The sequence below is a fragment of the Papilio machaon genome, chromosome 14 (genome assembly GCF_912999745.1).
Source record: "Papilio machaon chromosome 14, ilPapMach1.1, whole genome shotgun sequence".
NCBI lineage: Eukaryota > Metazoa > Arthropoda > Insecta > Lepidoptera > Papilionidae > Papilio > Papilio machaon.
In genome coordinates this window covers 6,182,407-6,204,499 of record NC_059999.1, presented here as the reverse complement: position 1 = coordinate 6,204,499, position 22,093 = coordinate 6,182,407, and the positions used below count along the sequence as shown (strand labels likewise).

The following is a 22,093-nucleotide window of genomic DNA, read 5'->3' as shown; positions in this document are numbered from 1 at the left end:
ACAGCTGCGTTTGTTAACTATTAAACAACTGTAGCCAATAGCATTTAGCGAAACGCGGTTGCATTAAAAAAGAACATATCGATTTCGCTCGGACATAAAAGCGCTTCGCAAAATTATGTGGCCGATATACACTCGTATGTTGGCTTTCCCGGAATCAATTTGCGCAAACATTTAACTCGCCGGCCGGCCAAGGCTCGCGATGTGGAAAATTCACTAAAACTGTCAAATGAAGGCTCGTTACGCTCCAGAATTTATTTCGCCACCCGCATTCGTGAAATGTCGCTGAATAGAAAATCCTATTGTTCCGCTTGCTTTATTAACCCTTTGATCGCTGACAAGTGCTTTATTTGTGTAATTCTATATTTATTTACATCATTTGTTAATAATACATTATGTACTTTTAGAGTACAGGAAAGAAATGTCAGTAGTATTATCAGTAGATGTTTTAGTAATGTAATCGAACCCTAGTACTAATCGAAGTCTAGAACCAATTCTAAAACTGGCTTTAGCCACTTTTCTACTGCACAATTTTTTTTTTTCAAATTTTAAAGGAAACTTTGAAAACATTATATGGAATTAATTACCACACAGACAACGGTTACGACCAATTTTTCAACTGTACATTTAAAAAACAAATACCATAGACCTTCATGATGGAATATACCATATAAAAAATATACTTATATCAGTTTACGTTAGGACACTAGAACTTTCATTGGCAATGCGCAGTGATCAATGGCACACTGTGATGGGTAACACAAGCTGCTACCCGGAACTGTACGTGTGGTCTGAGAGGGGGGAGGTTGGGGAGGGGAGGGCTGCATAGTGACATCGACACCACACGCAGCTATAGTTTCAAAACATATCGATTGTTCATCATTAACAAGGGTTGGGGGTTTTTAAATTACACTACGATATACAAATACAATAAAGCTTTACTTTTTATTTATACAAGGCCTTTATTAATCTGTAAATACTAATCTAGGTTAGGCCTGTATGTTTGACTCAAGGATTACTTAAGCGAATGCTGCCAGCTGCACTCAGAGTACTGGATAGTACTGCTTAAAGCTCCGTGTACAGCGACCTTTAATACTTCTTGGGTAATTATTTAGTAAATAATATCAATAAAAATCTTTTAATATTTTTTTTATAATCTTATTTTCACATCTTCTAGAGTGCGAGTTTGATTGAGTTAATAATAAAAAATAAATGTGTTCATTTTCAATATTTTAATGTTGTGATTAAAAAAATTACGATAACATTCAAAATAAATATTTTCTTTAAATTATTAATGACAAACAAGTGCTCTTGAACTCGATACGACCTGACCTAAAAAATTATCAGAACCGTAATTTTAAAACAAAAGATATAATAATTATAGCATAGTAGTTATGAAAGATGACTTCACTTATTTTATCTGGGTTTAATTATGTAATTAACGAAAGTGTGCACAACTTATAAAACAGATTTTTTCCAATCCAATGAAAAAAGACAAATGTCACTGGTCAAACATATTTTATCTAACTTGACTATGGTCTTATTTTAAAGAAAATAATTATATCAATGATATAAAACTATTATAACGAAAATTTTCTCCCAAAATCGTCATATAATTTTTAAAACACCACTAATGTATACTGAAAAAGTTACTAACGACATTTACCTTTCCTAACCAGATATTTTTAACGCGTTTCTATTGTTTCGAAAAGCATTATAAATAGCTTGGTCGTTACAAGCAACGCTCTGCAAAGCACGAATTTATATTTCTGTCGTGTTGTATGAATTATGTGTTCAAACAGAAACTGAAATACTAGGAACGCATAGGTCGGAGGTGGTAGAGTGCAGCCTGTCGTGATGTATAATGTATCCTGTACACAACTTCTTGCTTTTGTGTGATTTACCGACCAACAAATTGAGTAGCTTATTTAGGACTTACTTGGACATTGTAAAACAGGCCTTAACATAAATAACTTTCCATCTTTGTAATTTTACAGCAGTTACTAGCAAAGTAAGTTATCTCACCTCTTTCCTGGAAACCTCTTTACGTAATTTCCAGAAAGCAGTACTTTTGGACATTTCTATTAGTCTATTTACAATAATTTATATAATAACCAACGAATAATCAACCTTAAAAGAACATAAAAAATTAAATGTTTAATCAAGAAAATTGAAAATAAATTTAATTGTGCTTGATACTTGGTACCATCCAGTGATCATCAGAGTTCTTTCGTCGCCAGAACAAAGAAATATCAGTATGAAATAATACATCCAACACACCATTTTATCTCATTCCAGTATATTATAATCTACATACGTATAAAATTATGGATCCATAATGTATTTAGTAAGAGAGAATACATTTGCATAGACAGGACGGTCTCTTACGATATGCTTACGGGGCTTTGGCTCCGTACAAACAAGACAGCTAATGCGATTTCGTCAAGTCTAATACACGGAATGCTACAAAGGAGACTAGTCTTATAAAGGAAAAGGCTGCGACGTAGCATCTCCATTGCGAAAGTCTAGAACATGTTACATGAGTGCACTAAATATCTCTCTCTGTGTTTATTTTATGTTTCTGTTTAGTCACAGTCCTCTACGAATTTAATGAAATTGAGTAATTAGAACAAGCGACAAAATGGACTTGCGAATACTTTTAAAAGCCTGTTACTTCAGTGTCCAATATCTCGTCTCACTGTCTAATACTTATATGAATCTAAATGTGGTAGTTAGTTTGAGATCCGCTTACCTGTAACAAAAAGGTGCGACAACTTTTTTCGGATTCAAGTAAATACTCAGAAATCTACTTCGTATTAAGTCTACATACTACGTTAGAACGTAATTATATCGCCTGTTACACTTCATCAACCTCAAAAGGGGAGGGGAGAACCAATAATTCTAGGTAAACAGCACAAGGACAAACTTCGACTGGAACAACCGATTAGGGATCGATTCAGGGAATCAAATTTCGCTTTTGGATTTTACAAACTTGACGTGTCTTTGAATTAAGGATTTGTGACGTAGCGTAGAGAATAATTCGAAGACAAGAGATGTTATCCAATAACTAAGCATAAACCAGTTTCACTTTTTTGATACAAATAAAAAGTTACAATAAACATCTAACAATTTTCAAACTAATCAAAACTAGCTTTTACCCGCGACTCCGTCCGCGCGGACTAAAAAATAAAAAACGGGGTAAAAATTATCCTATGTCCGTTTCCTGGTTCTAAGCTACCTGCCCACCAATTTTCAGTCAAATCGATTCAGCCGTTCTTGAGTTATAAATGGTGTAACTAACACGACTTTCTTTTATATATATAGATATAGATATAGATACAAATATACAATACAAATCGGTCACAAGATGCATTGTGAATATGAAGTTGAATAAAGAATGAATTTGAAGACGAATGAAATCGCAAGATCAATTTTTTATAAAGTTAATCCAAAATTTTAACAGGATGTATCCTTCACAAAATTATGTATAAGAAGGAAACAAGAGCTTCACGTTGTAAAAGCTTTGCGGAAGCTCATATATTCAGACCACCGTGACACCTCCTCGTTGATTCTAGAGCACTACAAGTGAATAGCACTCGGCGGTATTCATAACACCCACGTGCCATGCGACTTCGGTTCAAAACCCCTTGCTGCTAGACCCCCCTTTAGTAAATCCCATCAGAAACCGTTTTTGCATGTATGATAATGGCAATAGAGGTGAATATTGCGTTAGATATGTTTTAACCTGCCACTTTAGTTCAACGTGGCCCGTGCTGAGTGCTCTCAGTATGCGCATGAAAAATTTTAAAGATTGCACTAGAGCCGCGCTAAAGCAACGCTAAATCTTGTAACACTTTGATACACGTTTAGCCATGATGAGTATATTAATGTAAAATGATGATTTTATTTTAAATTAAATTGCCATAATTTTTCTTTGGACTAGACAAGACCTGGCAACTTTAAAGTCAATATATTTTTTAGCAATTTCGGTTTTATCACTTCATCAATCTTACTGATATTATAAATGCATATGTTTAGATGGATAGATGCATGGATGCATGGATCTCGCTGAATTTTGTCATAAATGGAGAACATAGTCTGGAAGATCACATAGGCTACAAATTAAGTTTTTCTTTAATTCCGCGGGGACGGACTCGCGGTCGACAGCTACTCCTACATAATACGTATGTACATCATTAATACTTATACCTCCAATTTAACTTAAAATAAATTTGACATAACCGGTTACAACAGCAAATGTAATTTCGGCATAATTGCATACCAGATAAAAAACAGAACACCCGCGAAGCAATCTGAATTAATAACAGATTGTATATTCACAAACCAGTTCTGGTAGAAAATAGCAATGATACAATCGGTCATACTAACTAGTTCTACAAATGTAACAACTTTTTGTAACATACTAGCAGTCCGCCCAGAATAAAAAAAAAACTTAATAATCTTATGTGTTTTTCCAAACTATGTTCTACATTTGTGCAAAATTTCATCAAGATCCGTTCAGTCGTTCCGGAGATACCTTCAAACAAACATCCATCCATCTAAACATGCGTATTTATAATATTAGTAAGATTGGTAGCAATCATTGTGTTCATTCCTCTCATTTTATTTGTAAAAATAGAGATACCAATATTTTTAACAAATTTTTCGATAGTTTAAACCAACGATTTGAATGACATCGAATACAAACGATAATGCTTGATAATATATAAGGCTTGTTAAATTCAAAAGTATTAATTAGTTCGCTTGTTATATAATCGTGTCTGCGAGTCCCCCGAGATCTATTGTAATCTGATTGCCTCTTATCCTGCAGATCGCTGCCGTAACGATTCATCTATTAGCCGATGAAATTAAGTCAAGTCCAATTGATTTTTTAAATTAGAAATATTTAACAACCGGCACGAGATTAAAGGTAATTGAGTCCTTTGCAGAGTTTAATTCAAATGGACAAAAGAGAAATGAATTTTATTCATAAAATATGCGCAAAAATTTATGTCAATTTTATTGATATAAAACTATTTTTGTACCCTTTTGGTGTTGTGAAAAGTATTATTTACGTTAATACATTTTAAGAGCATTCTGATGTATATACTCGTAAAGCTTTCTTAGCAAAGTATGAAAACTTTGCTGCATTTTATAAAGTAAGCAGAATATATTCCATAAAAAGACAACAGCTGCAATGCTGACAGATTTTCAAGTTCTCGGATCATGGTCTTTGAGATAGATCCTTTGTGATTTTTCTTAAGATCCCACGTAGAGAGAACATTATTTCAGTAATTCTGTGAAAGGATACGAGGGCTTAACACCGACTGTCCATTTTCCAATAGAAAATGCAGATCTTTAAACAAATTTTAAAAGTCTAAAAATGCTACAAATACTGATTTCAAATTATTAAAACTTTCATTTTGTTATCACTGAAGAGTATAAGGAGTAAGTATTTCGTTTTATGAAAAATGTATATAAGACTTTATCACTTTTATTGTAAAATTATGTGGTAGTTTTTGTCGGCGACACTTCTCTTAATCTGTTCAGAACAAAAACCAGAGAAAAGCAAACGAGACGTCCGAAAATGGAAAAATTTACGACCAATTTTTGTTCCATTGTTCGGAGAAAAATGTCTGCTCGGGCTGACAATAGCGCTTCTTAAATTACTCTTTCCTTGTCATTTTGTCATGACTTATTTAATAAACTACGGTAAAAGTACCTTTGGAATAAGTCAAATAATATTCATTATTTACATTACAGCTTTTAAATATGTTTGATATTAACAATAATATCTCAAACCAAAAACTTGATAATAAATAATTTCTAAAACATTAGAAATAGATTTCAGATTTATTTAATACACAGATGTTTGTGAAGTTTGTTCCGAGGAATTGGCAATTATAATCTGGTTCAAAGTTGACAAATCGATTAGTCATTAAGTAGCCACTCAGCCGGATAAGCAAACGCCTACTTTTGCCCAAACTTAGCCTCATTAATCAAGTCGACTGAAATATGTATGATGCTTTCAGAACTCTCAAATACTTGCCGAAAAAAGTTCCTTTAGAGGATTGGAATACTGAAAAATTTTAGAATTTTTTCAATTAAATAACTTAAAAATAAAATTAATTTCAAATTTTCTTTTCATCTTTCCCGGATTTCCAGATGTATGGACACAGTTTTTCACGCTTATACTCCGATCATAATGATAACCTTCTTTTTTGACTATCACTAAGTCATCATCTCCTTGGCCTTTTCCCACTCAAACCTTAAAGTTTTACGGCCGGCCGCCTGCCTGTCGCCAACTCTACTTGGGAGGAATTTCTTAAAATTAAATATAATATAAACTAAATAATACCTATTTTTTTTTTTTTTTTTTATAAGAGAAGGGGGCAAACGAGCAGTGGGAACACCAAGGTGTTCATCGACGATCATTTCGACCTATTGATAGCTAAAAATAAAAATATAAACATTGTTCTTAGACGCGTAATAAAACATAAAATTCTTGTAAAATATAGCTCTCCACGGTGAAGTTACAATTTTTCCCAAGTCGCTTAGTCGGTGGGTTTGCAAGTGCTTTCGCGGCGGGATGGCGTTAAGGTGGATTTATATGTGTTATTTAGCGTTGAACATCTAGCCATTGTCGGAGATATATTGTGAAATATATCGGGATACACGATGCTCGTGCGACTCGGAAGCGATTACGAGTAGTTTGATTTGTTACGTGTTTCAAAAACACCGTTAGGGAACTCAGTTTTTGTGTATTAAATTGATTACGCACATAAATCGTAATCTTTATGTCGTTCTCACGATATCAAACATTTTTCTTGAAACATAAAGTTTAACATATTGAGACTACAAGTGAGATGATCAACTTATATACTTTTTTGAAATCATGTTTACTTAGTTACTTAGAAATAAAAACAATTAATTCATAAAGAACACTGATATGTATGTGTAATATTAGTGTTTCATATAAAGCAGCTATATTACTCGTATGAAGAGAATTTCAACCGCACCACTAGTAATTTCAAACAGAACAGAAACGAATATGTTTATAAATCTTACCAGTACTTAGTGGTATGTCTCTCAAATCACGTACACATCTTCTTATCGTGGTGTCACACGATCGTAAACAGTCGCAGCGTGCGTAAAACATACGAGACAAGTCCGCAATATAAAACTAATTCACTATCAACAACACAGACATTTGTTTACATGCGTACTAAATTAATTAACACTATTAAATCATCCGTAGTGACAACCGCACTCACGCATCTTTACACAAATATGTCACCACGATATGTCTAATATTTCTTTATGAAATTTTTGTGTGTATTTCTACCACCTATGCAGACTATTTATATGGGGATAGGACAGGAAAATGTTGATTATGAAAATAGGTGACTACGTACCAGTTTCAGAAGTCCATTGCAGCAAAAAAACATTAATTGGTACAGTTTATGGAACTTGTAAGCCACTGTATGCTTTGAGGCATCTACAGTTTAACTTAAAATGCTCGGTAGATTAGCATAAACCAATTTCAAAATAACTAACCTCAAGAGGTCCTTAGGGAACCATTGCACGGATTATTATTTTGTTAATATTAAAAATATTTAGAATTTAATCAAAACTAGAGTCGCTAAAAATCGCAGACTAATATTTTAGGTTGAATGGGTTCCTTTTAAATTCCGCTTTATTAACAGTTAAGCCTGGCTTGATTAATTTTTGGTTTCCAATATTTTCTTAAAAACAAAATATATCGTTGCAGTTATTATAAATACAAACTATCGCTTTATTGTACGTTCTCACAATGTTATATTGACCCCGGAGATCCCGAGCAAGTAACAATTTGTACTACGAGAATACCGTTGTTGAATGATAATAAACTTGATACTTTCAATAAATCAATTACGCTTTATCTTGAGAACTAAAAAAAATAGTTAAAAGAAGGCTGATAATTATAATTTCTAAATCTACAGATTGAAATAAATTTAATACTTAATATGGTTCTTCTGATATTCTCACAGAAATAGAAAAATTGACTCCTTGACACTTTTTTTTTTTCAGTAATAATACTTCGTATTTTTAAAACTATTAAGTAACGACTAATGATGTGGTTCTCAGCCAATCAAATTAATTTCTAATTAGTATTTTCATTCAATTACCCATCGATGCTTTTATTTTTTATTTAGCTCCGACCGCTGGAATACAAGCTGCCATGTACAGAAGGCATTCAAAGAAAAACCGTTGCAATTCGCGTTCCACGCTAACAGGTTAGACGAGAAACGAATGATTACCAGAAACATCGTAATTGAGATGTCAGAAGTGCCTATACATTTGTGTGGGAGTTTTTTCCAAAAACTCATATTTTAACCCGTCGGCTTTTATAACGGCGCAAAATTGCTTTAATTATTCATTAACCAAAATTCCCGTAAAGTCACGTTACCAATATAATCTAATTACGTAATACTTTTTTTTTCATATACGAAACTAAGAACGTTCAATCCAGTAAAAGGAAATTACTTAATCTTACTGATGTTGTTAATGTGAATGTTTAGATGGATGGATGTTTGTTAGAAGGTATCTCCAGAACGGCTCAACGGATTTCGCTGTTTGGCACAGATGTAGATAGAGCATAGAGTGGATGAACATGTAAACGAACAATTAAGTTTTTTTTTTTTTAAATTCTGGATGCTGGAGTTTTTTTTATTCTAGAGTTTGAGTCGCGGGCAAAAGCTATTATAAATATTATCCCTTATATTCTCTTTAAAAAATCAAAAGACAATAATATGTGTCAATACAAATGTCGCTGCAGTCAAAACCAACAGTTATTTAAAAAACGATATAAACTCGAATGGCATTCCAAATCAAATTCGGCCGTAATTAAACTTGATTTGTTTTTATCAGACCAAGTTCGAAAAGCATATAGCGAAGTATTTCAAAATCGTTTATTGACAACCGAAATGGAAGTTCGTTAAACGTCTCGATATATTTTTTATCAACTGCTTTAAAAGCTTATAATAATAGCCGCATGACGAACAGCATTTGACGTTTTTTAAAACACTTTCGAAGTCACGTATTGCATTAATGTGTACTTATTTCATAATATCTTCATTGCATTGATAAATTGTGTGTGATGTAATGAGAATGTTCATTTAACTTTCATGTCCAATACGTCATAAAAAAAGGAAAATTTTATAATTATAAGTAAGCCCAAGTTATATTTAGTCATAAATTGTAATAAAGAATTCAGTACAGAGTAAAGTTAAACTCTGTAAGTTTCGGTCGATTCAATACAATTTACATCAAATCGAAGCTCAATCATTCAACAACTTTATGTAAATAACCGAACCCACTTTAAATATATACTTTGAATCACAAGATAGAACTTTAGTTATAAATTAAATCTTACTGTGAACAATTTTGATTGAGTTTAATTTGCATTCGAACAACTCTGGGTCCTTTTAAATTATTACGATCAAAGAACTAGACCGAATAAAGTTCTTAATTACAAATCTGAGAATCAGACTTAATAATTATTTGAATTGAAACACTTATTATTATCAGAAATTAGAAGAAACTAAAGGTTCAACTAAAGGAACGCCTATGAAGGCGTATTGAAGCGTAAGAAATTCATTAGAACTAACGTAGCACACGACCAGTCGCATGACTTGAGCGTGATGAAAAAGAGGTATTTCAGGAGCCCCGTTCTATTGCACCAAAAATGTGTCGATGACTTTTTATAGTTATATGTAATAGCGCTCGCCCGTGACTTCGCCCGGGCGAAATTAATAAAAAAATCTTACTAGTATTATAAATGCGAATGTTTGGAATGAATGGGTTCTACTAGGTATCTCTAGAACGACTCTACGGGTCTCGCTGAAATTTTTCATTGATATAGAACATAGTTTGGGAGGACACATAGACGGAGTCAAAGTCAAAAGCTATCTAGTAATAACTAGAACTTTGTCATTTGGGGATAGTGTAGCTTCCCAACAGTGAAAGAATTTTTCAAATCAGTTCGGTAATTTCGGAGCCTATTTAATGCAAACAAACAGACATATTTTTCCTCTGTAATATAAGTAGTAAGAGATTGCACTCGCAGTATCCATTGCCTTTTAATAAGTATAGCATCTCTTCCTCAAATTGTATTCACCATCTGTGGGTCCAAACTTATCTATCATACATACCACAAAAAGGTCATGCCTAATAATATGAAAGGTTAATTAGCTGTGCTTCTAGCGGTCTCATTTTTACATATAAATTATAAATGACATATTTTCTAACACTATACTATTTCTTTTTAGTTAGTTTCTTTGCTAGTTGCATCAAAATGTATAGCAATTATTTTGGTACATCCGAGCGTGATATCGAAGTGCATACATCAAATGGTCGAACAGTCACAAGCTGTCACAAGTATAACATATATAGCAGAGTTCATGTTCCCGAAACGTGACTGAGTTCTCAAAAGCATTGCGATAATCAACGGTAATTCCCATAGATAAATTAATTGCTAATTCTATAGTAAACTTCTTAGATCAATTCGTATTCAGGAATGATTTTGTCTGTGGTTTCCAACAGATAGCTTTTCCTTTTTTTGTAATAATGAAATTAATAAGACCACCAACACTTGGCAAGTTGAAAGTACCAGCTGATATTACTTGTTTTTTTTATTAATTGCAATGAATATGGCTACGGTACATAGTGCAAGGTGATCTGACAAATTGATAGTGCCAACATATTTCACTATCTCATTTCATCATAGCGTAACAGGAAGCTGAGCGATGTTCCGTAAAATCCATGGGTGGCCCTCGATGGTTAAAAACACTGGTAAATACCACTACCAGATTCTCTGGTAATTACCAGAAATTCCAAGAGAACATTTATGATACTAAGAGTGATTGCGCGGCTTACATGATAAATACCACATGATCTGAACCTTTCGTATCGCAAAAAGTAACCTATCAAAACATGATAAGACCTTTAATACTGACCAGATGAACGTTATAAAATTAATGACATCAGCAAAAAAGTATGTCAAACAATATGTCTAGTAATAACGCAGGCTTATTCAAAATTAAATTAATATTATATTAAACTTTTCGAACATGCTAACTGCATAAAGGTGGCGATGGTTTAAGTTTATTTGCAAAAATAAATCGAGACGGTTATTCTTTTGGTCTGGCTTTTACTCAAATGACAAATTAATTTGCATTGCAAAGAAACTCTTTTTCTTGATGTTTCGAGCCATTTTGAACATACGTAGCATTGAAATAAAAAGAAAAAATGAATGTTATTCATGGGGTTCAAACGGAAGAATTCTCGAATTCATTTACTCAAGCCTTAAATTTAGAAAATAAGACCTTTTTAAAACCATCTAGTTTATTTTTTTAAACTAAATTATTTTTTTGTCAATCGTATTGGCCATTGCCTTCAGAACTCCCAAGACCTTTTTTCTAAGTCATTAATTACGAATGACTTAATACCGACAGTTATAATCTATTAAAATGTTCCAAATTACTCTTACTAAGGGAATTGCTGTTCTTAGTATTTAGTTATCAGACAAAATCTATTCACCAAAGTTTACCGACAAAACTCCTAGAATTAGTTATCTAAAGTTAATGAACAGCCCATAGAATGCGTCAGAGATTTAAAGTCGATCGTAAAAATTCCGACTAAGGCCAGACCTCTTGTCTAAAAGAACAAAAAAAACCTCCAGGTTTGTATTAACCTTGAACCAGCGGTTATTGTGCTTATATATTAGATTGGTATCTTTCACACTTTAATTTCATGCAGATTTTTTTTCTTAAAGCTTTTTTTTTAATTTTTGAATTTGAGTATTAAATGAAGTAACAAGCTCTGTTTAAAAACATATGAGTTTTCTGAAAGCTACCACAAAAACAATACACATTATAAGACGTTTATAATAAAGAATTTCTTGGCACTAATTTTATTTATTTCTCACTTATTAGTGTATCGTTAATTATTGTCATACATACTCAAATCATTTTGGACTTAAGTAAATGTAGCAGAAAACTCATCATATTTGTTGACAAACATAGTATTGTCAATATTAACACTTCATTAAATTGCTTCTTTCTATACACAGCAAAAAAATATACAGATTTTATATTAAAAACAGTACATGTTTATTATTGTCTGATTGATACATGACAAAACTTCATTGTTGTGTGACCATTTTTAGTTAGAAGAAAAACAACTGAACTATCTCTTCTAAATATAAGGGTAAGACCGTTTTTGTCTAAGTTGGATCCGTTCCTCAATACACGCAAGGTGCGCAGGAGTCAAATAACTGAGGTACACTGCATTCTTAAAAGAGGGACGGGTGAGGGATAGCTTGCATTCTTACCGTTTCCAGGTCTTTGTTGTCAATACAAATATATTCAAAAACACAATCTCATCATTCACTTAGTCAAACAAGTTTTTTTTACACACAAATTAATGTATTTGTTTAACAAAACGGCGGAAATAAAACTCACACTGTAAAAAACATACACAACTAACTCACAGATACACAACAACCAAACTGGATTCTTTTGGCTCGCTGTGCGCTTGCCGGTCGGGCGCGCGGAATGCTATCGCTCTGACTCATTCTGCCGCGGTACGAAATTACATCGGTCTCGCTCTAATGGAGAAAGGCGCCAATGGACGGCGCGAGCGCCGACTGTTTCCTTCGGGATGGGTTTCGACAAAACAAAAGTTCTTATGAAAAAAGCAATGTCCTGGATGTCGGAGCCGGACCGAGGTGAGTCCATCAATTTACTATTTGATTTAAGGAGATCAGCTTGTCATTATTTAGACAAATATTTAATAGTAAACACTGTATTTTGTCAATATTTTGTATATATAATAAAATTATAATGTAGATTAAAAAAAATTGTCAAATATTGAATGCAAATTCTTATAATAAGGTTCTACTATATCTTTATTTGCTTAATCAAAAATTTTAAATTTTATGAAATACGGGCACAATACATATTATTTCATTCATGTTACATACCTAAATAATATAACAGATTTAGTAACACCAAGGCAGCACTCCGTAACTCTTGGTGCAGTAGCATGGTAATCTACGCTCCAACGCATTTGTATAATGGAAAGAGGATTGACCTCTACTGTGGCTCATCTACTTGTTGGCAACATTATTTATTCCAATTTATTTAAAAACATTGGTTCAATTTATTTACTATGGCCTGATTCAAACAGGATAACAAACATGTATACCATAAATAATATAAAGCTTACTGGAAGCTTACCTCAGATTGTAAAATGAGAATTGTGAATTCATTTAATTCACAATATAAAAAGTAAAATCAATAGTTTAAAAAATTAACAATCATATTATAAATCGAAGATATTCTAAAAGATAGTAAACTACGAACAACAGTCTGTCTAAAGTCCGAGGCGATTAAATGTTTTAACACACACAACAATCAATAAAGAAAAACTAATAGAACATACCGTTGGAACAAAGTGGTATACCAAACTTTAAATTGTGACTACTATAACAACAACGTTTGTGTTGCAATGCAGTGTGTCTGACAGAATAAGTTTATAAGCTTTCAAATATTTTCAAAATATTATCTGGAACAAATAGAACATTACTGTAGCAGATTTTTATGAAACGGAACAGATTTTAAATAACACAGATTGTGAAAGCGTTGTTTGTTTTCTTTCTTTATATTTTCTTATTTTCTAACATAATCATAATAATTTCAATATGTTTGCTAATAGTTAGTAGTTAATAAACTTAACCCTTCGTTTAGTAAAATATATTCCGTCACCAAAATAAAATTTGACGGTCATTTCGTCTAAAAAAAAAGTACAAAAATTTATACCGTTCGGAAATCATCAATTTTCATTTTGTCAGCTCAGTGGAATTCCACTTTGTATTATGATGGATGGGACAATTAACTTAAGCTCTGGGTAGATTTAATTAATCGACCTTCTGAACACATTCACAAATCACGGTTAGATTACATTGCATTTTATTTATTTATTAATTACAAAAATTTATTGATAGCTTATTAATTATGGACTTAATATAAATGTATAGGTGCTTTTAATATCCAATACTAGCGCGTATTTTTATCTATAACTCATTTTGATTCATTATTACATATCGAGAGGTGAAAGGCTATTTGTTTTAAGCGGCATTTTTTGCGATATTGACTTATATATATTCGGAATCAGGGAATTTTTCTGATTCTCTGAATTTCACCCCTCGATATGTTTTATTTTACAAATTAAATTCAAACTTATTTACTAACAAAGCTAATATTATTTATGTATTCATAAAAAATGAAATTCACAAAAGTTACGGAAAGCTACGAATATAATTTGCTAAAATGTGGTTTTAGATTTTAATTCTTAGGATTTGGTATAAAATAATAGTGTGATAGACGACAATTATATTTTAACCATTTGTCGTAAACATTAGCAATAAATTTAAACACGATCCTTTATCCGTTGCAGAGAATAAAGCTCTGAGGATTAAATTCTTAGTAAAGATAAAATTTGTGTGACGGCGTTAGGGCGCAGTTTAACCGCGTTGTAGCTACTCCTAACTCCTTAATTGAAACATACTAAAGTACATAACAGAAAAAAAAATCTTATCACTATCTAGTTATCGTACACAAGCCTAGATGAATAGAGTTCTGTATGTCTGAGCGCGAAAGCTTGTTTACAACTTTCCCGCTCAAATATCGTACGAACATTTTGCGGTGAACAAACTTCTGTAGTAGTTTTTTGCCAACTGTGGAGAATACTCCGAGACATGTATCCGCATAGTTTACGTGTAACTTTTTACATGTGATGCACCATGTGGCAATGATTGAATGAATTCCACAACCCAATTAAGTCTGAAGAAATTACGAAGCAATGATCTTCTGAACTGACTGGGCCTTTTTTGCACACAGGTGACTTAGTACTTGTTTGGATTTGGAGTCCTTGAATCCTGATTGCAATTGTTTTTCTTTCGGATTACTATAAAATGTTACGAGTATCTTTTAGGTAACAGTGATCAAGTAGAAATTGTCATGGTAATTTAAATACTTTCTACGAGTATAATAACAGCATTAAAATCTTGATCATTTAAACGGAAACAAGTCACTATAAACCAGTTTCGTTCATCTTGTTTGATTATTCGCTCTGTTATATTGCAATTTTAAATTAATTAAACATCAGCAAGAAATATCTCTCAAAGAGCCTTTGTAAAATCAATTGTGCTTTTCATCTAAACTCTGAATGGGCCCTTCTATTGATGTTGGGCCTTTTAATCAAAACTACAGAACTAATTTGTACGAAAGGAAATTCGCCTTTTATTTACAAAGATTTCTAGTATACTTTATCAGCGCGGTGACTTAAATTCTTACGCTATTCTCTTTCTTTTCTTACTTATTTTAGACGAGTAAAGTGAAAAGTGAACAAATATGCACCGCGTTCTAGACCCACGATGCACAACGTCACCCACAACGCTGAGTACCATACAGAATAGAGAAACACTCTACGAGAGATAGTCGAGAGATTGCGGCCCTCAGGGTTAAGGAAACGACGCGCAGAGTGAAAAAGCAAAAAGTAAAACTAATAATCAATCAATGGTTTTGATTTTGAATCCTGAAAAATTTGGATAAATAAATCAATTCTTCTCAAGTTTATTTTCTCGTTTAGCAATGATAGAAGTCACTTTTGTTTTCCGATCTCTAATAGCGGATTGCAACAATCTGTAAATTATGTATTTCCTACTCGCAGGTGCTTATGAATCGCTAGCGTGGTCATAACATCAGATATCGCACTTGCCTAATAAAAGACAATTTTTTTTGCAGAAATCGCTAATGTTGACTTTGCAATTACATATTGATAGCTAAAATGTAAGTACATACCACTTTTCAGATTTTTTTTCTGTGCAAATCTCCAATAAGTCCATAGTTATTATATGGTATGGAGAAATAAAAACAACAATGTAATGTTCTTTCAATAATTTATTTTCATTTGCGACTGGGTAGTGATAGTTAACAAATCTCAAAGACGTAAAACTACTTGAACTGTTTTCTGATACCAAATAATATGACTTAAAAAACCGACATTTTATTTACTAATAAAACAAGGAAATATACGAATAATGAATATAATTTTAGATTAATCTTATATTGAAATCTTATCGTAGTTGATTTATAGAGTACATGTCATTAGAGAGATCCACTAAATCTTAAAATAATAATCTAACCATTTATATTAATAGATTATAGTGAAAGTTAGTATAAATGCACAATTTCACAGATATAAATACAGTCAAAACCGTTTATAGCGACATCGTTTAGAACAACATACCGGTTAAATTGATCAAAATCAAAGGTCCTGGCTGAATGTTATTACATATCTTTCCTATTAATACCTGTCACCGGTTGTTACAACTATCGGTTTTTACGACTCAATATGAGTAGTCCCTTCGATGTCGTTATAACAGATTTTGACTGTAGTGTTAAAACAAATAAAAAACCCCATTCGCAAACCCATAATGTATTTCTTTTAAATACTGTCGAACAAAATATACATTTACTAAATACATTAACGTCTAGATAAAACAACCCATTTTTTCAATCTAATAAAAAAAAACTTCAGTATTGGTAACAGAAAAACAGTCCCAAACTCGCAAAATTACAGTCATCCTATATCACATTTTGAAAACATACGCTCGCGTTATCATTAAATTGGGGTTCATTGCATTAAATATATGGAACATTCTGGACGCCGCTGTTGTTAATCAAATAAATATAAAAAATAAATATAACCATAGATGAATAACCTATTTAATGACAAACCATAGACGCGGAGTGTTTTAAAGACCATAGATTATCAATAAATATGTACTAGTCACATTTTGATATAAAAAAAATAATATAATTAAATATTTCAACCAAGTTGTAAGATAATTTTAGTTAAAAATTACAATGTTAATATCTCCACTCAACGTCTATGTTACGTCAATATTGACAGCGATAGGAAAGAAAAATGGCGGCGAATAATCAGAGTTGAGATTTTCCATCTTGATTTGAACTTGTTCGCTCTTCATATAGCTGCAGTGAAACTCCTCACTTATTATTAAGTAAACATTTATTGTGATGTAACACTTTTAATTTAATTTTTTAAAGGAATAAGGTTTATAACTCAAACAGTATAAACTACGGGACATAGCCTCTATTAATATACTTTTGTGCGAGACTGATATACGAAAAGAGAACAAATTCCAATTATTTGTCAATGTAAAAAAATAAATTAGACTAATAAATTAAATTTGAAAACCTATTATAATTCGGAATGTTCTGGATTGTCATCAGATATCTGCAGAGTTTCCTCACCACCGGTATCTTCTTTTTGTTCAGGTAAAACTTCTGGTTTCTCCTCTTGATTTTCTGCCTTCTCCGCACCATCGGCTGTATCGGGCGTGGTTTCTTTTTCATTTTCTATAACGGTTTCAGTTTTATTATCAGATTCTTTCTTTACGGGTTTCTTCGGCCGCCATATTTTCATTTTGTTGACGAGATATTTCACTTCCCTATCGAGATTGGACATTTTCTCTCGAATGCTGTCAACTGTTAATTTTATATCTTCATTCTTCTTCAATTGATTCTGATCGTCTATTGCCTTGTTCAACCAAGATTGTGTTTCCGTGATCTTCTTCTCCAATACATCAATTTCAACATCCGTAAACACGTCACGTTCGGAATTAGCATCTTTAGTTAAATTCTTTGCCATTTTAAGAAATTCTTGTGAAGAATTTAGCATATTACGTATCGCAGCAACGGCGTCAGGCCTCTCTCTATGTTCCCAATGTTTATAGAAAATAGGATTAGTTTTCTCCCTCAACAGAGCTAATTTTGCTTCATATGTCTCTGTATCAGCTTCGTAACCTTCGTCGTACAACCATTCTGATGTTTCACTGCATAGCTTTTTAATTTCCTCAATTTGTTCCTGAGTTCCGCATTCTGCATATTCCTCCATATCTATTTTCAACTGAGCATCGACAACGAAAGCTTCCAGATTATTCAAAGCGGATTCTCTTTCGACTCGTTTCTTATCAATGATATTCAATTCTTTAATTTTGTTTTTAGATTCTTTGAACTGTTCCTGTGACAATGGTTGCAAGTTTAAGATCTGTTCCTCATTTTTAATTGGCTCTTTGAGCACAACCACTTTAGGTTTAGGTTTGTTTTCAGTTTCAGTAGCGTTTTGTTTCTCTGAAGTTGTTTCATTAGCCTTGGTTTCGTTCTTTTCAGATTCTTTTGGTTTATCTTCTGCCTTTTCTTCGGCTTTTTCTGGAGTTTCAGAATCTGAACTGAATAATTTACTGATAGTGCTTCCTATCTTAGACAGAGTGCTGTCTTTATCATCATCTTCTTCAGTAATAGTTTTTTCAGCCACAAATTCGACATTTATCAAATTGAGGATACCAGAATCGTCCATGTTGAAATGAGCTTTTATACCCTTATGTTCAACATTATCTCCAACATGTTTTGCAAGAGCTTCACTAACACCAGACAAAATAACCTGACTTAGGTTTAGAGAACCAATGTATTTCAATTCAGTAGACGGTATATGATCAAGCTCAGCATAATTAACATTGAAAGAGAAGTCATCTGTGTGTTTATTGAATGTGATCACCTTCTTTTGTGGATAAGGATTCATGGGACCAAACAATGTTCTCTTGATCTGAAATAAAATTTACCTTTTACTATTCTATACAGTACAATTACAGTAACATTCTTATATATTTTCAAATTGCTTTTAAGTACTAAACATATATGAAGATAAACTATTATTATAATTGAAAATTTTTGAAAAATACATACCAATTTCTCATTGCCATCAACATTTCTGGTAAAGACTACCTGAATGGGCAGTAGCACTGCATCGCGGACGTTCAATGGAGCAACCTTGTAACCAGTGGCTAGAGATGCCGCCCTATAAATACATATGAAATTACAACTTTATTCAACATTACGATAACAAAAAGAGATGGGGAGAAAGAAATTAGGACAAATGAGAAGTAAAACAATTTAGTTACCTATTTTTTAAATACATGTAACAAACTATTTCATTGTGTACGAAAATATTTTTTTTCTATCTTACCTATACACAGCTCCCATGGTAGCAGCTTCATCAGCATTGATAGACCGAGCTGGTTCATGTCCTACCACTTTCCGTAGGGCTTCGTGTACCGCCGGCGCCCGGGCTGCGCCCCCAGCCAGCACTAACTTCGCCCCCTCACCAGAGCCCGCAGCAGATGCGACAGCACGTTGGATTACTCCCGATACCCTACTCCACAAATCTGAACACAGTTCTTCAAACTCCGCCCGGGTCACCTATAAAATAAAACAACAATTATCTTATTGTTTCTATTATTTTGTAGTTTAGGACAAATTTTCCCTACTAACAAAATCTGAAATATATTGTATTAAATGTTTTAAAAAAAACGATTTCTTCATATTTTACTTATCATAAGTGGTTGTTAATACTCACCAAAACCTTAAAGTCTTTATCATCCAAGAGATTCTCAATCTGTGCATAATGTTCTGTGTTAGCAGATAACACAATTTTCAATCTTTCCGCTTCTCTCAGTAGCTTTTCCATGGCCCTGGGGGATGCTCTGACGTCACCGCCGCCATTCGCCAGCCAAGCCTTGATCAAATGCTCCCGAAGACGCAACGTCATTTCGAAACCACCCAAAGTCCTAAAAAATGGAGAATTTTAGAAATTGAAAATCCAAACAAAGCCAATATGGATATCAAACGAAAAAGGAGATAAAAAGCTAACTAAAAGAAATCTATTTTTAATATATCTTATACAATCACATTACCTATCAAATCCAACACCGATAACTTGCAGCTGCGGTACAGTCTCCACGTAACCCTTCTCCTTTATCTTGACAGTTTTGTACTCGACCAGAGCTGCTTTAGTTGAAACAGCTCCCATGTCATAGAACAAGGTGTACCAAGCTGTCTCATTGATTTCCTGACAAGAAATAAAAAAAATATAATGAACACAATACTAATTTATGTATATTCTTTTTTAATATAATAGAAAATCAGCTATTTTATATAAATCCATTGAAATATATTAAAGGAGAGTAAAAAAACTTGAATTACTTCTTGAAGGGAAATTAACCACATCAAGCATGATTTTGACAGAAATGAAAGAACATAGATATGTTATATGACATTCTTAGGGTAAGTAGTAAGTAGGGTTGTCAACAAGCTGGCCACCTGCTGTAAAAAATTAAACCAAAACTTTAAGGTTTTAAAACCTTGTGCGCCGACCCCACATGAGTGGGATAAGGTCAGAAAGATGATACGTCATCAAATAAATAAATGTTACTATGTTCGAAATACCCACCTTCCGTCTAAATATGCCATAGTTAATACCAATAGCAGTATAATCATTGATAAGTTGCAGTACATTAAGTCCTGCCAAAGCCGCAGCATCTTTAAGAGCTCTCCTTTCAGCTTGATTAAAGTATCCAGGCACGGTAATTACACATTCACTAATAGGTTGTCCTAAAATCATAAAATTCTATTACAATAATAGTTAAAAGAAAGAAAACTTTGTTAAAAATAAAATTTTATTTTGTTCTTTTTAAATAAAAAAAATAAGGCGATTTAAACTAACACAAACTCAATGAGGTGTAAGTCATTGCAAAGTTCTCACAGCCACCTTCTAGCTCCATCATGAGATGAGCACTACTACTGTACTCAAAATATTGCACTGACACAAAACTTACACATATGCAAATTTTTCACTCAATTGTTAACCGGCAAGTAGATTATTTTAATTTGCAAGAAATTTAGTTAAAGAAAGCACATACATACCATGACTGATTTCAGCAAACTCCTTTGCCTTGGCTAAAAGTTGAGCAACCAGTTCTTCTGGTGTAAACTTTGTGTTCTCATCATGTACAAAAACAGGAGTACCACGGTCAGATTCCACCAAATCATAATATGGGAACCTTTCCCTAAAAAATTGTCAGGTTAGAAAAGTAAATTTAAATTATGATCAAGTAAATTTTTTTTTAACTTTTTTGAATTACTTTTACTTCTACTCCTGCATTAATTTGGATTCAGTAATTGAACAATGAAATGATAATTTACAAGGAATTATTAAGTCTTACTTGTATGCTTTCACCAATGGGTGATCAAATGACTTCCCCAACAAATCTAAGAAGAATTTGTATGTGTTCTTCGGGAATCTTACACCCACATTAACAGCGTCTTCTCCAAACGTTCTCACACCATCTCGGAATGCAACCACAGCCGGTGTCTTGCGTTTAGATTCCTTATTTAAAACAATCTCCATAGGTACACCAGGTGAGACGATGCCTATTTTCATCCATTCCGAGCCCAAATCAATAGATATTACTGCGGCAGCTTCCGCATTTTGACTTAGAAGTAGTGGTACCAGTATAGAACACAGAATACTATACATTTTCTGTGAAAGAAATATAATTTATGAAATAGACTACGACGATGTACATTACCGATTCCGGAAAATGTCTGTCAAATGGTTTCTTTAAATAGAAAATAAAATGCACTTACGATATTTAGAGCCATTTTAATAGAAGAAATAGCATGTGTCCGATGAATGAAATAAATCAATAGTCTTATAATTCTTTAACTGTTAGAAATCGTAGCACATTATTGTTTAATAAAATGGGCCAGCTAGTTAAGTCCACGTCAAGTTTAACGTGTTTTCTTCTTTCTGGATAAGAATATTGTTGCCACTGTAAAGAGATTTATATGACGTATACAGAATGTAGTTTTATTAGGAATTATTGTATGTTTTATTTTAGTTTTCCGTGAAGATTATTGATTTATAATAAAAACACCGATTAAATACGAGTAATTTATACTGAAACGTTTATTTCTAAACGGCTTAGCTTTTGATAATTGGTTCGACATTTTTCTATTGACAACATATTTCAGTGACAAGTAAAATGATGCATGTATGTTACAAAAGAATATGATTGTATGTAATTAATACGTCTTTTGTTGGATACAAATCTAATTGCTTTATAGTGAAA

The 22,093-nt window shown here is 32.7% G+C and overlaps 2 protein-coding genes across 2 annotated transcripts in view; both read right to left on the bottom strand.

Annotated features, from left to right (window-relative positions):
- Positions 1 to 12,555, bottom strand: part of LOC106708366 (interference hedgehog) — a 42,360-nt gene extending 29,805 nt beyond the window's left edge. Inside the window, exon 1 of the mRNA XM_045680823.1 lies at positions 12,371 to 12,555. The gene's annotated coding sequence lies outside the window, so the exon portion shown is untranslated. The remainder of the gene's footprint in view (positions 1 to 12,370) is intronic.
- Positions 12,556 to 17,178: 4,623 nt separating this feature from the next.
- Positions 17,179 to 21,797, bottom strand: LOC106708365 (hypoxia up-regulated protein 1). Its single transcript, XM_045680841.1, has 9 exons — positions 21,609 to 21,797; positions 21,185 to 21,501; positions 20,886 to 21,028; positions 20,413 to 20,573; positions 19,877 to 20,031; positions 19,540 to 19,750; positions 19,150 to 19,382; positions 18,870 to 18,981; positions 17,179 to 18,729 (listed from the first exon to the last, which is right to left on the bottom strand). Exons 1-9 carry the CDS (start codon positions 21,621 to 21,623, stop codon positions 17,326 to 17,328), a joined length of 2,751 nt encoding a protein of 916 aa, XP_045536797.1. The 5' UTR covers positions 21,624 to 21,797; the 3' UTR covers positions 17,179 to 17,325.
- Positions 21,798 to 22,093: the final 296 nt, after the last annotated feature.